Source organism: Uloborus diversus, chromosome 3 (assembly GCF_026930045.1).
Source record: "Uloborus diversus isolate 005 chromosome 3, Udiv.v.3.1, whole genome shotgun sequence".
NCBI classification, from domain to species: domain Eukaryota; kingdom Metazoa; phylum Arthropoda; class Arachnida; order Araneae; family Uloboridae; genus Uloborus; species Uloborus diversus.
Window position 1 is genome coordinate 4,752,596 of NC_072733.1, and position 16,468 is coordinate 4,769,063.

Consider the following 16,468-nt stretch of genomic DNA (forward strand, 5'->3'; position numbering starts at 1 on the left):
ACCACCACGCTATGACAAATGCTTGGAAAATCATGGGAGCAATGTCAAAAAATCCTGTAAGAGTGGTCGATTATTGTGCAATATTTTTTTTGCTCTATCTGTACTTGTTCCTTTTTTTTTTTTTTTTTCAAAATGGAACTTACTTTAAAAACATCCCTCATATATAAAGTAGTGTACTATTCCATGTCACTTATCTGTAATCATAGTTGAATTTTCTTATATTATGACATTTACTACATCAAAATTAAATAAGCATCCTCAGGCAGGCAAAACATTGGGAGTTTGGAGACAAAATAGAAGAGTTTTTGATTTATTCATTCTACATTTTGCTTGGCATCAACTATATTGGCTTAAAATTTCTCAAATTTAAGAACAATTAAATGTATATGTACATCAAAACAATGATTAAGATGAGATGTGATAAAACACTGATGATATCTCAATTACTTATTTTACACATCGTCAAAAATACCAGCCGGAGGTCTACCAATGCGGGACCACGATGAGCGTAAATAACTACTGCCATCGTTTCCATATTCTTCTTCATTAGTTATTGGTGAATGACCCCTTTCTTCAGTATAATCGATTGGTTCTGCATCTTTTAACAACTCAGCTCTTGTATTCTCTTCTGGAGATGATCCAGTCAAACCTACATATCATTGAATTAGCAGAAATATATATTGTTTATGTTTCATAGATTATCAATAAAATCAGCAGAATTTAAGCATCTTAATTTGAAATTAACTCCAAACATTCTAAGAACAAGAAAATAAGAATATTTACTTGTATCTCTCATGCCAGAACGCCAGGCTGATCTACCAGTTGAAGAACCAAGTCTATTGGGTTGACGCCTGCGATTTTCATTACTTTCTTGACGTAATCTTCTGTTCTTTTCTACAATTTAAAAATACCGAACATTATTTAAAGTAAAAGTTAAATCTGTACGTTAAGGGAAAAAAATCCACCTAAACTGTAAACTTCATGATTTTTTTAAAAAAGTATATCACTTTGTAAATCTATAAAATATAAATCTCAGTTTAATTTTACTGCATTTGTTTCATTTTAGAGTTTCTTCCTGGTTTGAGTTTGGAATTATGATTGCCTAGTGGTGCTGCTAACAGTCATAAAGGATGAAACACTGTAAAAGAAACCAGAAGTTTCTTTAGCTTGTGCATGTACAAACATCATACTGAGGAGCAGAGTAACTAATATGTACACTACTGGCAACATAAAATACAACATTAAGAAGGAGTAGTCAGAATGAAACGAAATTTTACACGTGATGGCAACATAGATATCAGAAAATGATTACAAAATTAAAGCAAAATGATCATTTATAATTGAGAAAATCCCAAATGGATTTCGGTTTAAGTAACCTGTTGAGCCACTACTAGCATGAATGTACGAGGCAATACAGTTGAGCATTGAGGCACAGTAGTCTCATACTGTAATAATCGGTATCTCAAGTTTAAAGTTTAGGTAAATATCTTACTATTTGCCAATTCTTTCTGGGCGTTTGCATCCTTTGCTGCATAGAGAGTTATTAAAATTGACTAAAAAATTCAGAGTACTATCTAAATGAAAAAAAATCAATATATTAACAAATATTTACAACTTCAAACAACAAGCTTTACAAATCGAACTGTATTAAAAATCATTTTCGGTGTTCAATCGATTCTAGTTATTATCTCCCTCAGTTCACTTCAGGTCCGAAAAGCGGTGGGCGGAAGGAAAAGTTCAAAATTAAAAGTTCAAGGCTAACCTTGATCAATTGCGACATCCTCCCACCTTGAGCTCTTCACCTATGAAGAACTCAATCTGCTGTGGAGCCTACTTTCTTGGGTTCTTTAACTTTTACTATTCGTCCACTTTGCGTTACCACTGGTTCTTGGTTCATCCGAGTAGTGGCTTTATCTCTCCAAAAGTGTACCTTCATCGTTTTCTTTTATTTCTAAACTGTACACACGTTGCACAGGAAGTGTGACAATTGCGGACTTAGTTTTTATGCGAACAATTCTGACAATGCCATCCTTGCCTGGTAGGACTTCAAGAATTCGTCCAAGTGGCCATTGCAACAGTTTTAGGTTGTCTGATCCTATGAGAACAATTTCGCCAACAGAAGGAGGCTCAGCTTCTTTTGGACATTTTCTTGCATGTTTCAGTTGTCCAAGGTATTCTTGCCGAAATCTCTTTCGTAGGTCTTCACTTACTCGTTGTAGATATGAATATCTTTTTCGCATGTAGGTGACATCCACTCGATATCTGGTACACCGCATTCTCTGGTTTCTTGGAGGAACATGGAAGGAGACAGTGCAACCAAATCATTTACATCTTCTGACAAGTACGTTAAAGGTCTTGAGTTTATTAGGCTTTCGATATCACACATTACTGTGTTCAGCTCTTTGTAAGTCAGTGAAGCTTGACCTAAAACTCGACGCAGAATTTGCTTTATCGTACCTATCAACCGCTCCCACCAAGAGGCTGAAGGTGGTATGAACCTCCAGGTTATTTTCTTCAGCGACGACTGTGATTCTATCTTTCCCCAATCTAGTTTGCTTAACTCATTGTGAGCTTTAACGAAGTTGCCTCCATTATCGAAATATAAAATTTCTGGCCTTCCTCGTCTAGCAATAAATCTTCTTAATGCTTGGAAAAAGGCTTCTGCTGTTAAAGAGGTTATCAGCTCTATATGCACCGCAGGATACACAGCACAAGTGTAGAGAACTATCCAGGCTTTCGTTCCGTCTCTCAAGTATAACGGTCCAGCAAGATCTGTTCCTGTGATTTCGAATATTGTTGCATCTCTAACTCTATCTTCAGGTAAAGGAGGGCATTTCGGTTCTGAATGGTTCACAGTGAATCGTTTGCATCGTACATATGTCGAGATAGCTTTTCAACCGTTTTCCAGTTCTGGAGAATCCAATAGTTCTCTCTGAGATGATTCATCAGCGCCTGAACTCCAGCATGTCTAAGTTCTTGATGTTTACTTTCTATGAGCATGTTTACGATTCTGTGTAGCGATGGCAAAATTATTGGCAATCCAAAATTCTTTTAATCTTTTCTTCTAAAAATTCTTGTTTCTACTCTCAGAAGACCATTTTTATCAAGCATGGGATTAAGTTGTCTAATTCGTTGTTCATTGGTTTCTTCTGGAAATGATTCTCGTTGTACCATCTTTAGTAAACATTTTCCGCATTTTTCATCTCCTGTACACTTGGATTTTCTTTTTGTTTAGAATTTTTAGACTTTGAATTCAAGTAGAACCTATAAATCCATCCAATGATTCTAATGAGTCTCGGATAATTTGAGTATCTGTGAAACATATCTTCACTTTCCACATTGACTTGGGTATTTATCACAGCACTCCTTCGCTTTTCTCGAGAAATTTCTTCATCATTGAAAACCAAATAAAATTGTGGCCATTCGTCTTCATTCTTTTTTAACCAAAGCGGGCCCTCCCACATCTCATCGCCAGCAGTTGTTTAGCTGAGCAGCCCCTGGAAGGAAGGTCGGCTGGATTCTCTACTCCTTTCACAAATTTCCATGAATTTCACTTTGTTAACTTCCTTATTATGCCTGAATCTTCCCAATTTTTTAAAACTTCCTCATATCGATTAATTTAATTTTGAGAGCAAAGTTTCCGTGTTGTTGTTTCCAGGCGTTTAAGCGCTAATTCTTTATTTGTAGGTAATGGTAGACGATCTTCGGCCCACAGTAATGCCACTTCATACCGTCCTTCATTATTTATAAAAACAGAATTCTGAAATTGCATTTTCATTTGTAAATCCCTTTCTTCCTTGCCTTTTTTAATGATCAGATCAGTAATGCCTATCCCATCAAGGTTCCTGTAATGGTAAAATCTTTCATAAATAAATTCGTTACCACCATTGTAAAATTATCATCATGATCGTCAAATGGCATCTTCCCCATCAAAGGTCCATCCAAGATGTGTTCCGACAGCTACGAGTCCACATGGCAGAACTATGACTTTTCCAGTGAGAAGCTTACCTGCTACATCAGATCCAATTAATAAATCTATGTCTTCAGATTCTGTTTCTTTTGGAATCAATTGATCTGTCAAAATCATATTTCTTTTATTCAATTCTTGCGCACATGGATCTAACTTCAAAGTTTATATTTTAGAACATATTTTTTCTTGGTCAAGTACCTCAAAATTGCAGTGATATTCTTTGTTAATACTGCTGACTAATACTCTGTGTCGGTAATATTTTTCTATGTGTTCTTTACCACCGAACAAATTATGTATAACTTTCTCTTCTTTAAGACGATCATACTGCATTTCTTCAGCGACTCGTTTACTCAGATATGACCGTTGGGAGCCAGAATCAATAAGACATCTCACGATTTTTCCTCCCTGATTGCCTCGCAATCTGATGTATAAAGTCTGCAACAGAATGTTCGGACTACAAGTGCGGTTACTTAGCACTGTGTCATTGATAGCATTTTGACCGTCATTCTCTTTCAGCACGTCTGCTTTCACTTTATCGCGCACTTGGTGTTTATTTTCGTTGCACATTATAGCTGCATGTTTTCCATTACATCGCTCACAATCAATTCTTACTTTACACGTTTGAGTTCTATGACCCACTTTTAGGCAGCAAAAACAACAGCACTTTTTCATTAATATCTTCTTTCTATCATCTAAATTCATTTTCAGCACATATCGGCAAGCAGATGATTCATGATTTTTCTTCTCACAAAATACACACGTGTTCGAATTTGTGGAACCAAAAAGTCTGACTGCGGTTGGAATTTTCTCTTCTTCCCCTCTTTTTGGGCGAGGTGGTGAGGAATGTTTCTTCATTCGCTTCGAATCAAAGCTGAAACTTTCTTTCCCTAAGGAAATTCTTTCTTCCCCTTCAACCTCTGTTTTCAAAAAATTCATTACAGAGGTCAATTTATTTAATTTTGTAGTATTATCATTTTTTAAAGTCATGTTTCTTTCCCATATTCTAATAATATCTTCTGGTAAAGAACTTTCAACTAATGGATACAAAATCGAAGTGTATTTATCGGAAGTAACACCCAGGGAATTTAATGCTCAGATATGCGATTCTATTTTATCATATAACTTGGCCAGGCGCATCTTCTTTTGACCCATTGATTTCTTCAGCACTAGACTCAATAATTCTCTTATATATGCTTCAATGAGCAAGTCTTCCCTACCGAATCTAGCAGTCAAGCATTCAATTGTTTGTTCATAATTTTCCGCAGATGGGGGAAACGAATCAACGAGTTCCCTGGCACGGGAACCTTCTACAGTAGCTTGAGTTAAATAAATAAATTTATCTTCAGGTGCTATATTTATGTCTTCATGAATTTTTCTGAACTGACCCCAAAAACCAAGCCACTCCTTAATATCCCCATTAAATTTTTTCAACTCTACTCGCGGTAACTTAAATCGTCGTTTATTTAACTCCGTTTCAGTCACAACAGTTGAACTGTCATTATTAGTACTGTGCAGCATTTTATCAGCTCTCGTTCTAAGTCGTATGAATTTTTCTTTGTACGACTCATACACATTGTATTCAACATCAAAATCCTCTTGAGCACAATCAGAATCATTAGCTAATATTTCATGAATTTCTTTTTCTTTCATGTCAAGTGCACACCATTTCTCACTCAACTGGTTAATTAAGACTTCTATTTCATCATGACTACAGTCTGTAGCTTTTAAGTACTCTTCCAGTTGGTTAGCGATTCTCGAAAAACCACTTCGTAATGGAGTGCGTAATTTCTTCAAACTCTCCATCATTTATATTAAGAAAAAACTATCTTGATCAAATACTATTAGTTTCATTAACTTAATTCAATATAATTTCAAACGTCCACCCGGGGGCGCCAAAAATGTAATAATTGGTATCTCAAGTTTAAAGTTTAGGTAAATATCTTACTATTTGCCGATTCTTTCTGGGCGTTTGCTGCATAGAGAGTTATTAAAATTGACTAAAAAATTCAGAGTACTATCTAAATGAAAAAAAATCAATATATTAACAAATATTTACAACTTCAAACAACAAGCTTTACAAATCGGACTGTATTAAAAATCATTTTTGGTGTTCAATCGATTCTAGTTATTTTTATCTCCCTCAGTTCACTTCAGGTCCGAAAAGCGGTGGGCGGAAGGAAAAGTTCAAAATTAAAAGTTCAAGGATAACCTTGATCAATTGCGACACATACAACGTCCTACATCATCTCGTACCAGAGTTACTGTAAGCTGGCCACTCAGTTAATCAAACTCATAGGCTGTCCAATTTACCATCTCAAGCAATTTCAGATATGCTTGATTTCTGACAAATTAGGACATCACGCAGGCCAGAGAAGTTTATAATGTGGAAGAGGAAGCCCTCCGAGACCTTTACTGTGTGTGACCCAACACGGACCTTTTAAAAAATGAGTCCAGAAGCCTCATCACAAGTGCCAACACATATGACTGAAGCATGACAGTAACATACCGTTATGCTGTCATAGTGCTGGAGGTCAATATTTGGAGTAACCAAGTTTTACATTTAATAGCATCCCATAACATTACTCGAGCTGTGCGTGCATTTTGCTGCTGAAAAGCATAGGCACTATTTGGAAGTTCACCACCGGTTCTCTATATGCGTACAAAAGTGTCAAAATTGCCAGATTCGATTTCGACTAATCACTAAAGATGATCTGGACATATTTGGTTGCAAACAAATCCCTTTGAACTAGACACTACTCCAAATGAATGCAACAGTGTGAATGTCCTTTTCTCCACATCAACCCACCTTTTAGCGATGTGATTTAGGTTGAGTGTGAATGTCCTAATAAAGATTTTGCTTTTCAGTGGCACACCATACCCACAGTGGGAGTGACATTATGACATACTATCTTATATGAAACATTGTCACTCCCAGTATTGATTCACAGCACTATGACAGCCTAGCAGTATGTTTGTATCATGCTTGAGTCACAGGAGTTTGCATTCATGGCAGAGCTCCCAGTTGCCATTTTTAACAGGTCAATGTTCAGTCACACAGAGCAAGGGATTCATGGAACTTCTTCTTCCACATTATCAACTTCTATGGCCGGCATGATGCCCTGATTTGTCACAAATATCTGGGATCACTTGAGGCGGTAAATTGGGCAGCCTATGAGTTTGATTGAATTAGTGACCTGTTTACGGTAACTGTGGTATAAGATGACGTAGGATATTGTGCCAGAATGCTATGCCTCAATGCTTAACCCTAAAAATCGTTTTAAGGGCAAATTAATTACAATATAGTGAAAAACAATTTGTGTATCATAAATTATAACCTTGATGCTGCAGCTCATATTAAATAGCTGCCACGTGCATTGCCTGAGAAAATGAAAAAAGAAAAGATAGCTTAGTCTTACGTTTTTTTTTGCTTTATTATATCTATGTGATTTCTTGGTTGCTTAGCAAGTAAATTTTATAGACTGATGTCATTTACCACTCTTTGCTGTATAGCTAAAAAATTTAAGTGTACATTTGGCAGCTTTTGGACACCTCACTTAGAGTAGCTGTTCAGTTTTGGTCTTCTTATCTTAAGAAATATATTAATTAATGTATTGAAAAGTGTTTAAAGAAGGGCTACTAGGTACTTAAATAGATTTTCTAATTCAAAATATGATTCCACGCTTGGAATGTGTAACATGTAGTCGAGTAAATGAGAGTAAGAAGAGATATGATGCAATCTAATCATTTGAGTTTATTAAAACTTGAGATATTCATGGGTTAAATTTCTGCACAGATTGCGAAACCAGGGTTCATTGTTTCAATCTTTTCAAATCCCTAGTTAATCTTGAAATTAGGAAAAATTACTTCAATGGGATTGTACTCATTTGGATTAGTTTACTGAAAGCAGTTGTTACTTGCAATAGGGTGGATAGTTTTAAGAGGGCTCTTGATCTTCATTGGGGAATGATAAATTGATCAAGATAAGCCTATAGCTGGGCTCAGAGCCTGCTGCTGGTCATCACTTTTGTACTTGTATTTACATTTAGATTGTTTGAGTCTTCCTACCACTCTAGACTGATAAGTAGTAAGTTACGTTCCGGACTTAAGCTAGGGCTAAGGCAGAACTACTAGCAATGCACTGGCAGCTATGTTACGATATCCATAGACTGCAGTTTCTTTCTTGTTATAGCCTTATTAGTGTAGAATGGACAATAACAGAGCTGGATGCAGTTGTGATCTCAGTGAAGCTGACTGCCAAATGGCATGACCTTGAGGCTCACAAACCTGAACGAAATTCTGGATTTAAGTCTGGATTGAGTCTGGTTTAGTTAAAGAAAAGTAACAGTTTTTTCTTTGAAATTAAACTTTATTTTCCATTTTCTTGCTATTGAAGTGCAGTATGAGCCAACTGAAATAAATCCACAACATAAATTAAAATTCTAATCCCCTATGTTGCAGACAAGAGACACCAAATGTGTTGTGAGAGCAAATACTTTGCAAAAGCATTCAAATTCCAATGAAAATGCAATTGCAATTCCAGAGTCCTGGAAATTAGTCTAGTAAAGACGGTATGACCTTGAGGGGTAAAGGAGAGAGCAAAATATTTTTCTGTTTCTATCACATTTAATTTGCAAACTAACTTTTTAAGAGAAGAATAAAATACTATTTCTGACTAACAACAGTTGCTAACTACCATAAAGCTGTTTCCACATCAATCACCATCCATTATACATTTTACAATAAGCTTTTCTCATGAATGAGTCATTCAAATTCATTTTTTCCTTCTTATCTAAAGGGAACACATAATAATAGAAAAAAAATCTGTTAATTTTTAATGGTGCTAAAGAAGGAAAATTGATAGTGACAAATTTGAGCTTCAGCTCATTGAAAGAAGGCTATTTTTAATGTGAAGGATTTTGATTGCCACTGTGGAGGATGATATCTTTTACAAAATTGATATTTACTTTCTGCAAGTGTAAATTAAGTACTTTGACCATAAAAATTAAGAAGTACAAGCTTTTGAATTGTTTTTGTTTAGAATTCATGACAACCTGAAATTCAGGAAAAAAATTTCCTCCCACATTTAAAGACCAAAAGAGTTTAAGTGTGTGCTACACAACAGCTAAAAAATGAGCTCACAAACACCAAAGAATTAGAATGTATTAACAATCAAAAGTACTTTCAGCACTCAAAATTTCAGGCCTTCAGTTTGTTAAAAGTTTTTGCACGCTTAGCTTAAGCATAAAAATTTGTCGCACAAACTACTTTCCCATTAAGGAGCTCTTTATTTCAAGGATCCTAGATCCCCAGGATTTGGATATTAAAAGCTGAAAAATTACACATGTTAGTTATAAAGGCATATCTATACCTCCATAACATTTCATTGAAATCTGATATAGTCGGGTAGAGGTGATTTGAAAAATTAGATCAGTAGAATGACTCATATGCTTGTGAAAATGAAAAATATTGTTTCTAACTTCTTTTAGGCAAAAAGAGGTTTGCATCACAACTTGAAAAATTTTCACTGCATTTACATACTACAGGGGTGGAAAATTAAAAATTAATATCTGTATCAGTTCTGTATCAGCAAAAATGCCAGTTTTGAATCAGAACAAACAGTTTCGTATCAGTAAAAACCCAGTTTTGTATCAGAATGATAGTTTTGTACCTGGTGAATTCCTGATTTTATAACATAATCTGTAATTTTGCACACGATCACAACACAGTTTGAAGCAAATACAAAACATTTGTAGCAAAACAGTACATAAATAATTTTTAAAACCCAATTTGGTAGCAATACTGCCATTTAAAAAAGTGTGCAAAAACTACTTTTAGTAAATGTGCGATTAATCATAATACATAAGGGAAAAGGGGACTCATGTGAACACGGGGCACACATGAACATAGTATTTTTACTAAGATCGCTTTCAGCAAAACATCTCGAAAAATTATCAATTAAGGACAATACCAGTTGTACCTCTTGGACAAACAATTAGAGCAATGAGCCATTTTATGTTTCTGTGGTGGCAACTTCTTTGATTTCGCAGGTGTGGAAAAAATTTTATCACTGTCTTTTTCACCTGATAACATTTTAAAAACTAACTGCTAATCTAAATCTAATTACTACCAAACCATTGTAAGAACATTTAAATAAATTTATAACAATGCTTAAATTTCTTTTTTTTTAATTAAAAATTCTTTATTTTTGAGAATTAGCTCTAAAGTGGACGATAGGGCACTTGTGAATACAACATCTACAGGCACAAATGAACAATTCCATAGCTGCTCTCCTTTATATTATTATTAGTGTAGGATATTGTAAGTGTTAAAAAATGTGTAAATATTTATAATTGTTATTTTCCTATAATCAGTTTGTAAATTTATTGTTGATCGTTATTAATATTAATAAACATAAATAAATAAATATTTAATATTTTTATTTTTTAAATATTTTGTTACTAAATATTTGATCCATAATTTAGTGCTATATAATACTTATAGGAAATAAAAAGACACAAAATATATTATCATTTAATTAAAAACTGAAGTTTAAAATCATTTTTAGATACAATATCAAACAGTGTACGAAGCTTAAAAGCAAAATATGTATTGAGTAACCCTTACATAAAAAAATTTCTTTGTATTATGTAGTCATATAAGTTTTTGTTTAGTCTATTCAGTGATCAGAACAGGCTATGAGACTTCAGAATTTGACAGTGTGCAGTTCTATATTCTGGAAAAATATTTTCTTAGTGAAACAATAACTGTACAATTGAATTTGATGCATTATAGGTTACAAAACCTTCAACGTATTTGGTATTTAGGAATATGTTTCATATTGAAGAATCTTCCTTTAAAATATGATGCTTCTCCTGCCTTTTTTGCCCTTGTTCAAATGTGCCCCAGGCCTGTTCACATGTGCCCCCACTAGGAGTACATGTGAACAGGGCAGAAAATCACAAAATTTGCCAATGAGGACTTTTAAAAAACCTTTGTGGGTGTAAAGGCACGGGGGAGGGGGGCATAGCACTAACTGGGTTATATACGCTGAACTACTGTTGGCCCCCCCCTAGCCACCAGAAATTTACAATGTGGCCCTTGAGTACAAAAGTTAGGAGATCCCTGAAATAAACAGAATATTTTCATATTAATATTGCTTTTTGAGGCTTCAAGTGAACTAATTTACATTTCTGAAAGAAAAATATTATATTTCATTAACCCCTTGAGGACCAGCGCATGGAAAACGAAGCGCAGCTACGGGACCGAACGTTCCGAAATGGAACGCCGCCATCGGCCTGAGCATTTACAGCAGTTAAGCCTAACTGAACAAAAATATTCATATAAAATCAGCATTTCAAAATAATGACTTGAAATTTTAAATTTGCTTAAACAATGTACTACTGATTACTAATTATTAATATAAAGACTATTACATTATTAAAAGGGAGAGAAATAAGTAGAATACTAAAACTTTAACTATGTGCACAAAGTTAAATAATATGTGCACAAAAACAAAGTTAGAGTTAGACATCGTGAGTGTGCAATCAAAGAAAAAGAAATGTAGCAAAAAAATATGTTCCTTATGTAATTTTAATTAAAACAACTTAGGTCAACGAATTTAAACTAGTTAAATTCCCACGCAACAAGTCTCAAAATTGCTTCATAATTCTCTCGAAAACATTCCCTTTCATTCACTTCGCTAACCATTTTTATTGCAATGTTCCAGTCTCCAAATAAAAAAGAATAAATGAAGAACAATATCAGAAAGGATTCAAAAATAATCATAAACTTCAGTGCCGCTTGAAATCCTTCCTGTACTCTCATCGAACGGGGAATCCCAAATGTCTGGAACACATACGCAAAAATATTTTAACCTTCCTCCCCTCCCCAATAATTTATTCAGCTAGATGTATATCTCTTTCAATTACTCGTAACAAAAAAAGAGAAGCAAAGATATAAACAAGAGCAATTGAGACCTCATAAATCGTATGCGCAGAGCAGTAATTCACTGTTGTTTACATAAAAAAAAATCTATCCCATTGAGAGGTCCAAATAAGAAACTAAAGCGTGTACATGAAGGTCAAATACCATGTGACTCGAATATGATCAAAGTTATAGCCATTTAGCGCCATCTATTATCGTTTAAATATTCAATTCAATCGTTCCATTTCGAGAAAGCGTATATGTGACGCTGGGACGTCAGCGTCGATCAGAGCGCGTAGCGGATACGTGCCGCTGGGCTGATAAGAGAGGAATTGTTGTGTAGCGTCCGCGTGACGCTGGGTGCGAACGGGTTAAGTATATATTGCTGACTACTACAACTAGGGAACTGGAAATATGAAGGGGAAAAATACTTTTCCCTTTTATTGAATGTCTTCAAAAAAAAAAAAAAATCATAAATACTTTGAATTCAATAAAATTTAGGAAATTATTGTTTAATGAAACATACATAAAGTCTTCACATTAACCAAAAATTTTTTGAGTTTTCCTCTGAGCAGTATGAAATAAACTGAACTGTAGTTATCTACTTGTAGCATTTACCCCACAATACAAAGGAGTTATTTGGATAACAAAGCACAACAGTTTAATTGCTTCAGCAAAATAAATATGGATATAAACAAATCATTATACAACAAATACATTTGAAGTATCGTACCTCGTTTAACAAGTTCTCTACCTTCCTCCATTAAATCTGAAGTCATTTCATCATCACCAATAAACTGTTCAAATCCAACAAAATGCAAAACTCGACTACATATGTTGAAGTATGTAGCCAAACAGACAAAAAATATCAAAATTGGGAAGTAAATGTTGAAGCCATCTGAAATCATGGGAATTACATCCAAGTGGCCCATAATCTAGGAAAAAAATTTATTTTTAAATGAAAGAGAAAAAATCAGGGAGTTAAAATAGAAACTATTAAAGTTGATACATTTTTTTTGCAACCTTTGTATAAGCAGTCTCTTCAATATTTGCATTTTTTGTTACATGACTGTCAAGATGAATTAAACCAAGGAAATTGAGACAGAGAGGTGGAGTCAAACGGCACAGCAACCTAGGGGAAAATGGATACATTTAACTTCACTGAATTTAGAATTGTTATACAGTTTTTCAAAAATAAATTACAAAACTGATTCAAGGTTTGAAAAAAAAAAAAAAAAAAACATAACAACAACAATATTAAAATAAATTTCAAGCAGTCTATGATAAACTAATCTATCACATTATTTAAAAGTTTCAAGCATATACACAAGAAGTATCAAAAGCATCAAAATAGCTATTTTAAAGTTAATAAACAAAATTCAATAATAACAAATATAACTGCAGTATACATAGAAGATATTAAAGAAATTGTAGTATTTTTTGGATTTTTTTTTATTTTTTTGCTACAAAAAAGCTATAGTTTTAAAAGTGTGTAATCAAACATGCTACTTAAAACAAAAAATGAGCCAATTTTATACCCTGGAGTACTACACTTTGTCGTCAAAAAATTCATCAAACACTACTATTTTTCTTCCAATGGCAATCCTATTAAACATTTCAGACTTTCAGCTGACTGAGTTGACAGAAAATATAAACTCAGAATTTTAATATATCTCACACATTATAAATATGGGAAATTAAACTAACCAAATGAACACTAACAGATTTAAGGAAGCTTGCATTTTTTTGTCTGTCCTAATATACCACACACAAACACACACACACACATATACAGGGTGTTCCGTTTTAACATGCAAGACCTATATTTTCGCAACTGTTAGTATTAGATGTATACTTCCAATTGCAAAAATGTTCAAAATCAGAGGCAGCGTTAAAATATTGAAAGTTTGAAGCAAAAATAAAAATGAGTCAAAAAATACAAAATTTAACTTTTTATACAGGCTCTCGGTCCCCTAACTAATAGTAAGAGAAATAATCTCCATTGAATACTATTACTAACACAAAGAACTTGACAATTGTGCGACCAAAACTCAAGGAGAAATTCCAGTTCAAAGTTTTAAGGGACCATGCAGAAGATGAGATTGCAACTTATTGCTCTTTCAGAAGAATGACAGGTCGTCAAAGTAAGAAAAACAAGGCATTTATATTTTTCATTGCTGTTCAAAAATAAATGCAAATGTTATGTCGTGATATGCAGAAACACTCTACAAAACCTTGAATAATTTGAAAAATCACACTATGCACACATGTAATTTTAAATACACTTGTTAACCACTATATTTTCCCCCAAAAGGTGTTATTGATGGTGAGTGAAAAGTGGTGTAAGCCACAAAATGCAGCGTTTTATATCTTGGTGAATATTGGTCAAAGCAATTTCAAACTTTTTGTGTTGGAATTATTTTTTAATGGTGATTATTTCCCTAAACATAAGTTAGGGGTCCTGGGGCCCGTATAAGAAGTTACATTTTGTATTTTTTGACTCATTTTTATTCTCACTTCAAAATTTCAATATCTCAACCCTGCATCTGATTTTGAACAATTTTGCATTGGAAGTATCTACAACTAACGGTTGCAAAAATAAAGGTCTTGCAGGTTAAAACGGAACACTTGGTAAGATATATATATATATATATATATATATATATATATATATATATATATATATATATATATATATATATATGAAAACATATTAAACAGGAAAAAATTAGAATACCATAAACCACAAACCCAAAGATGCGCAAAGCAGCAACCCTCTCGCCTTGTAACCTTGTCGTTTTATTGATGTTTTTATATATATATATATATATATATATATATATATATATATATATATATTAGGATAGTCTTTATTTATATGGTAAAAAAAATTTCGGAATTCAACAAGTTACGCCCTGTAGTTCTGTGACACTATGATAAAAAGTAACATGTGCAAAATTTGAGCTCGATCGGTCAATAATAACACGTCCCCCTAAGACATTGTGTCACTTTTGAGAATTTTTGCACAAATCTTTGAGATTTTATTTCAGACCCAGTTCATCGTTTCTCCTAGGTTTGCAAAATATTTTTACAGTGAGGTAGCACTAAAACTAAGTCTTTTTAATTACTTTATATCATCTAAGGACTTAACATTGAATAAGAATGCAATAATGGTTTAGAAACTACCTTAATCGTACGCTTTTCTCAATGAATCTCAATCGTGTTTTTTTTCTCCGATAGTCTTGGACTGTCTGTAAAATAAACTGCTTTTGTCACTCATCTTTATTAAATTGGTTGTAAAATTCCTTGATTGACTGTGCCCCTCTTTCACTTGTATCATTTACAATTTTCAGCATTTTAGCAATATATCTTTCCTTTAAATAGCTTCTTTCATTTTGCCATGAATCAGAATTAAGTCAGAAAATATCTTTTGGTATTTGTAATCTATCATACAGTTTTATTGACTTGTAATTGATTCCATAAAGAGGAAGATTTTTACTAAGAAAGTATTCCAAATCATCTACTGTTATCTGAATTTTTTTTTTTTCAGTCATCAGGCACACCTTTCTTATCAGCAAACATTTTTTGGACTGGTCTTTTCCTATCTTTAAAAAGTTCATTCCTCCATTTAATATGGACAAAACTACTAGTTAATCCCTTAAATACCATAAGTGATTTATGAATTTTCCAACCACTGCTTCTGCTGCATGTTTGTCATCATTTTTGTACGCTGCTAGTATTTTAGACACATTATATTATTTAAAGGAGCCTCAATTCGGTTGCTGAAAAAAACCATATCTTCATGCAGCATTTCACTGTAAAACAGCATTTAAGGGCTTTCTGCAAGTTCCTTCCCTTATATCTTACTTCACGTGCGTCGGAGAGCTGCGCATTTCACATCATTTACATAACTCAGTGATGTACATCTACTCTAAAATTTGCATAAATTTCTGAACACTCCTTCTTTGTGTTGCATTTTCAATTTCGAGCAGTGTAGATTAACATACCACATCTCCATAGGATTTTTTTTATTGAACTGCTTTCATTGAGTGACACCATCAATATCTGCATTGGGTGTCCCACATATTAGTTACACTTCAGGTGACTATGAACCCAAAAACTTGAAATTTACATAAAAATAAAAGTAAAGATTCACAAGCACCTGAAATCTTATGCATACTATTAAAAAAAAAAAAAAAAATTACAGCAATGAGTAGTTTCAGTTACTTACATTCCACAGAATATTAAACTGTATTCATTAGTTTGGTGATGAGGAGCCAGGTAGTATAAATTTAATATTCTAATACGGAAGACAGTATAGTATGCACAGACACAAAGATACGCAATTGTAGCAGTAGAAATTAACTGAAAATAAAGTTGAAAAAAAAGAGATAAACATTTGCAAAAACCATAATATGCAAAAATAAAGTCAATAAACTATGCACTAAGGGGTATAAGCATAAAAGGTGTGTGCTTTAATTCTTACTAAAATATTATTGACTCCTTTTTACCAACCCTGTGTACGATTAGTACAATACCAAGCTGCACACTTCCCTATTTGATTGCAGTTAGGTA

At 33.6% G+C, this 16,468-nt stretch overlaps 1 protein-coding gene across 1 annotated transcript in view; it reads right to left on the bottom strand.

Moving 5' to 3' along the window:
- Positions 1-263: 263 nt before the first annotated feature.
- The window catches only part of LOC129219434 (G-protein coupled receptor-associated protein LMBRD2-like), a 79,647-nt gene continuing 63,442 nt past the window's right edge, over positions 264-16,468 (bottom strand). The window contains exons 11-15 of the mRNA XM_054853831.1: positions 16,125-16,258; positions 12,917-13,025; positions 12,627-12,828; positions 784-894; positions 264-649 (exon numbers count right to left, since the gene is read on the bottom strand). Of these exons, the coding sequence (XP_054709806.1) occupies positions 453-649; positions 784-894; positions 12,627-12,828; positions 12,917-13,025; positions 16,125-16,258 (753 nt within the window). The 3' untranslated portion in view covers positions 264-452. The remainder of the gene's footprint in view (positions 650-783; positions 895-12,626; positions 12,829-12,916; positions 13,026-16,124; positions 16,259-16,468) is intronic.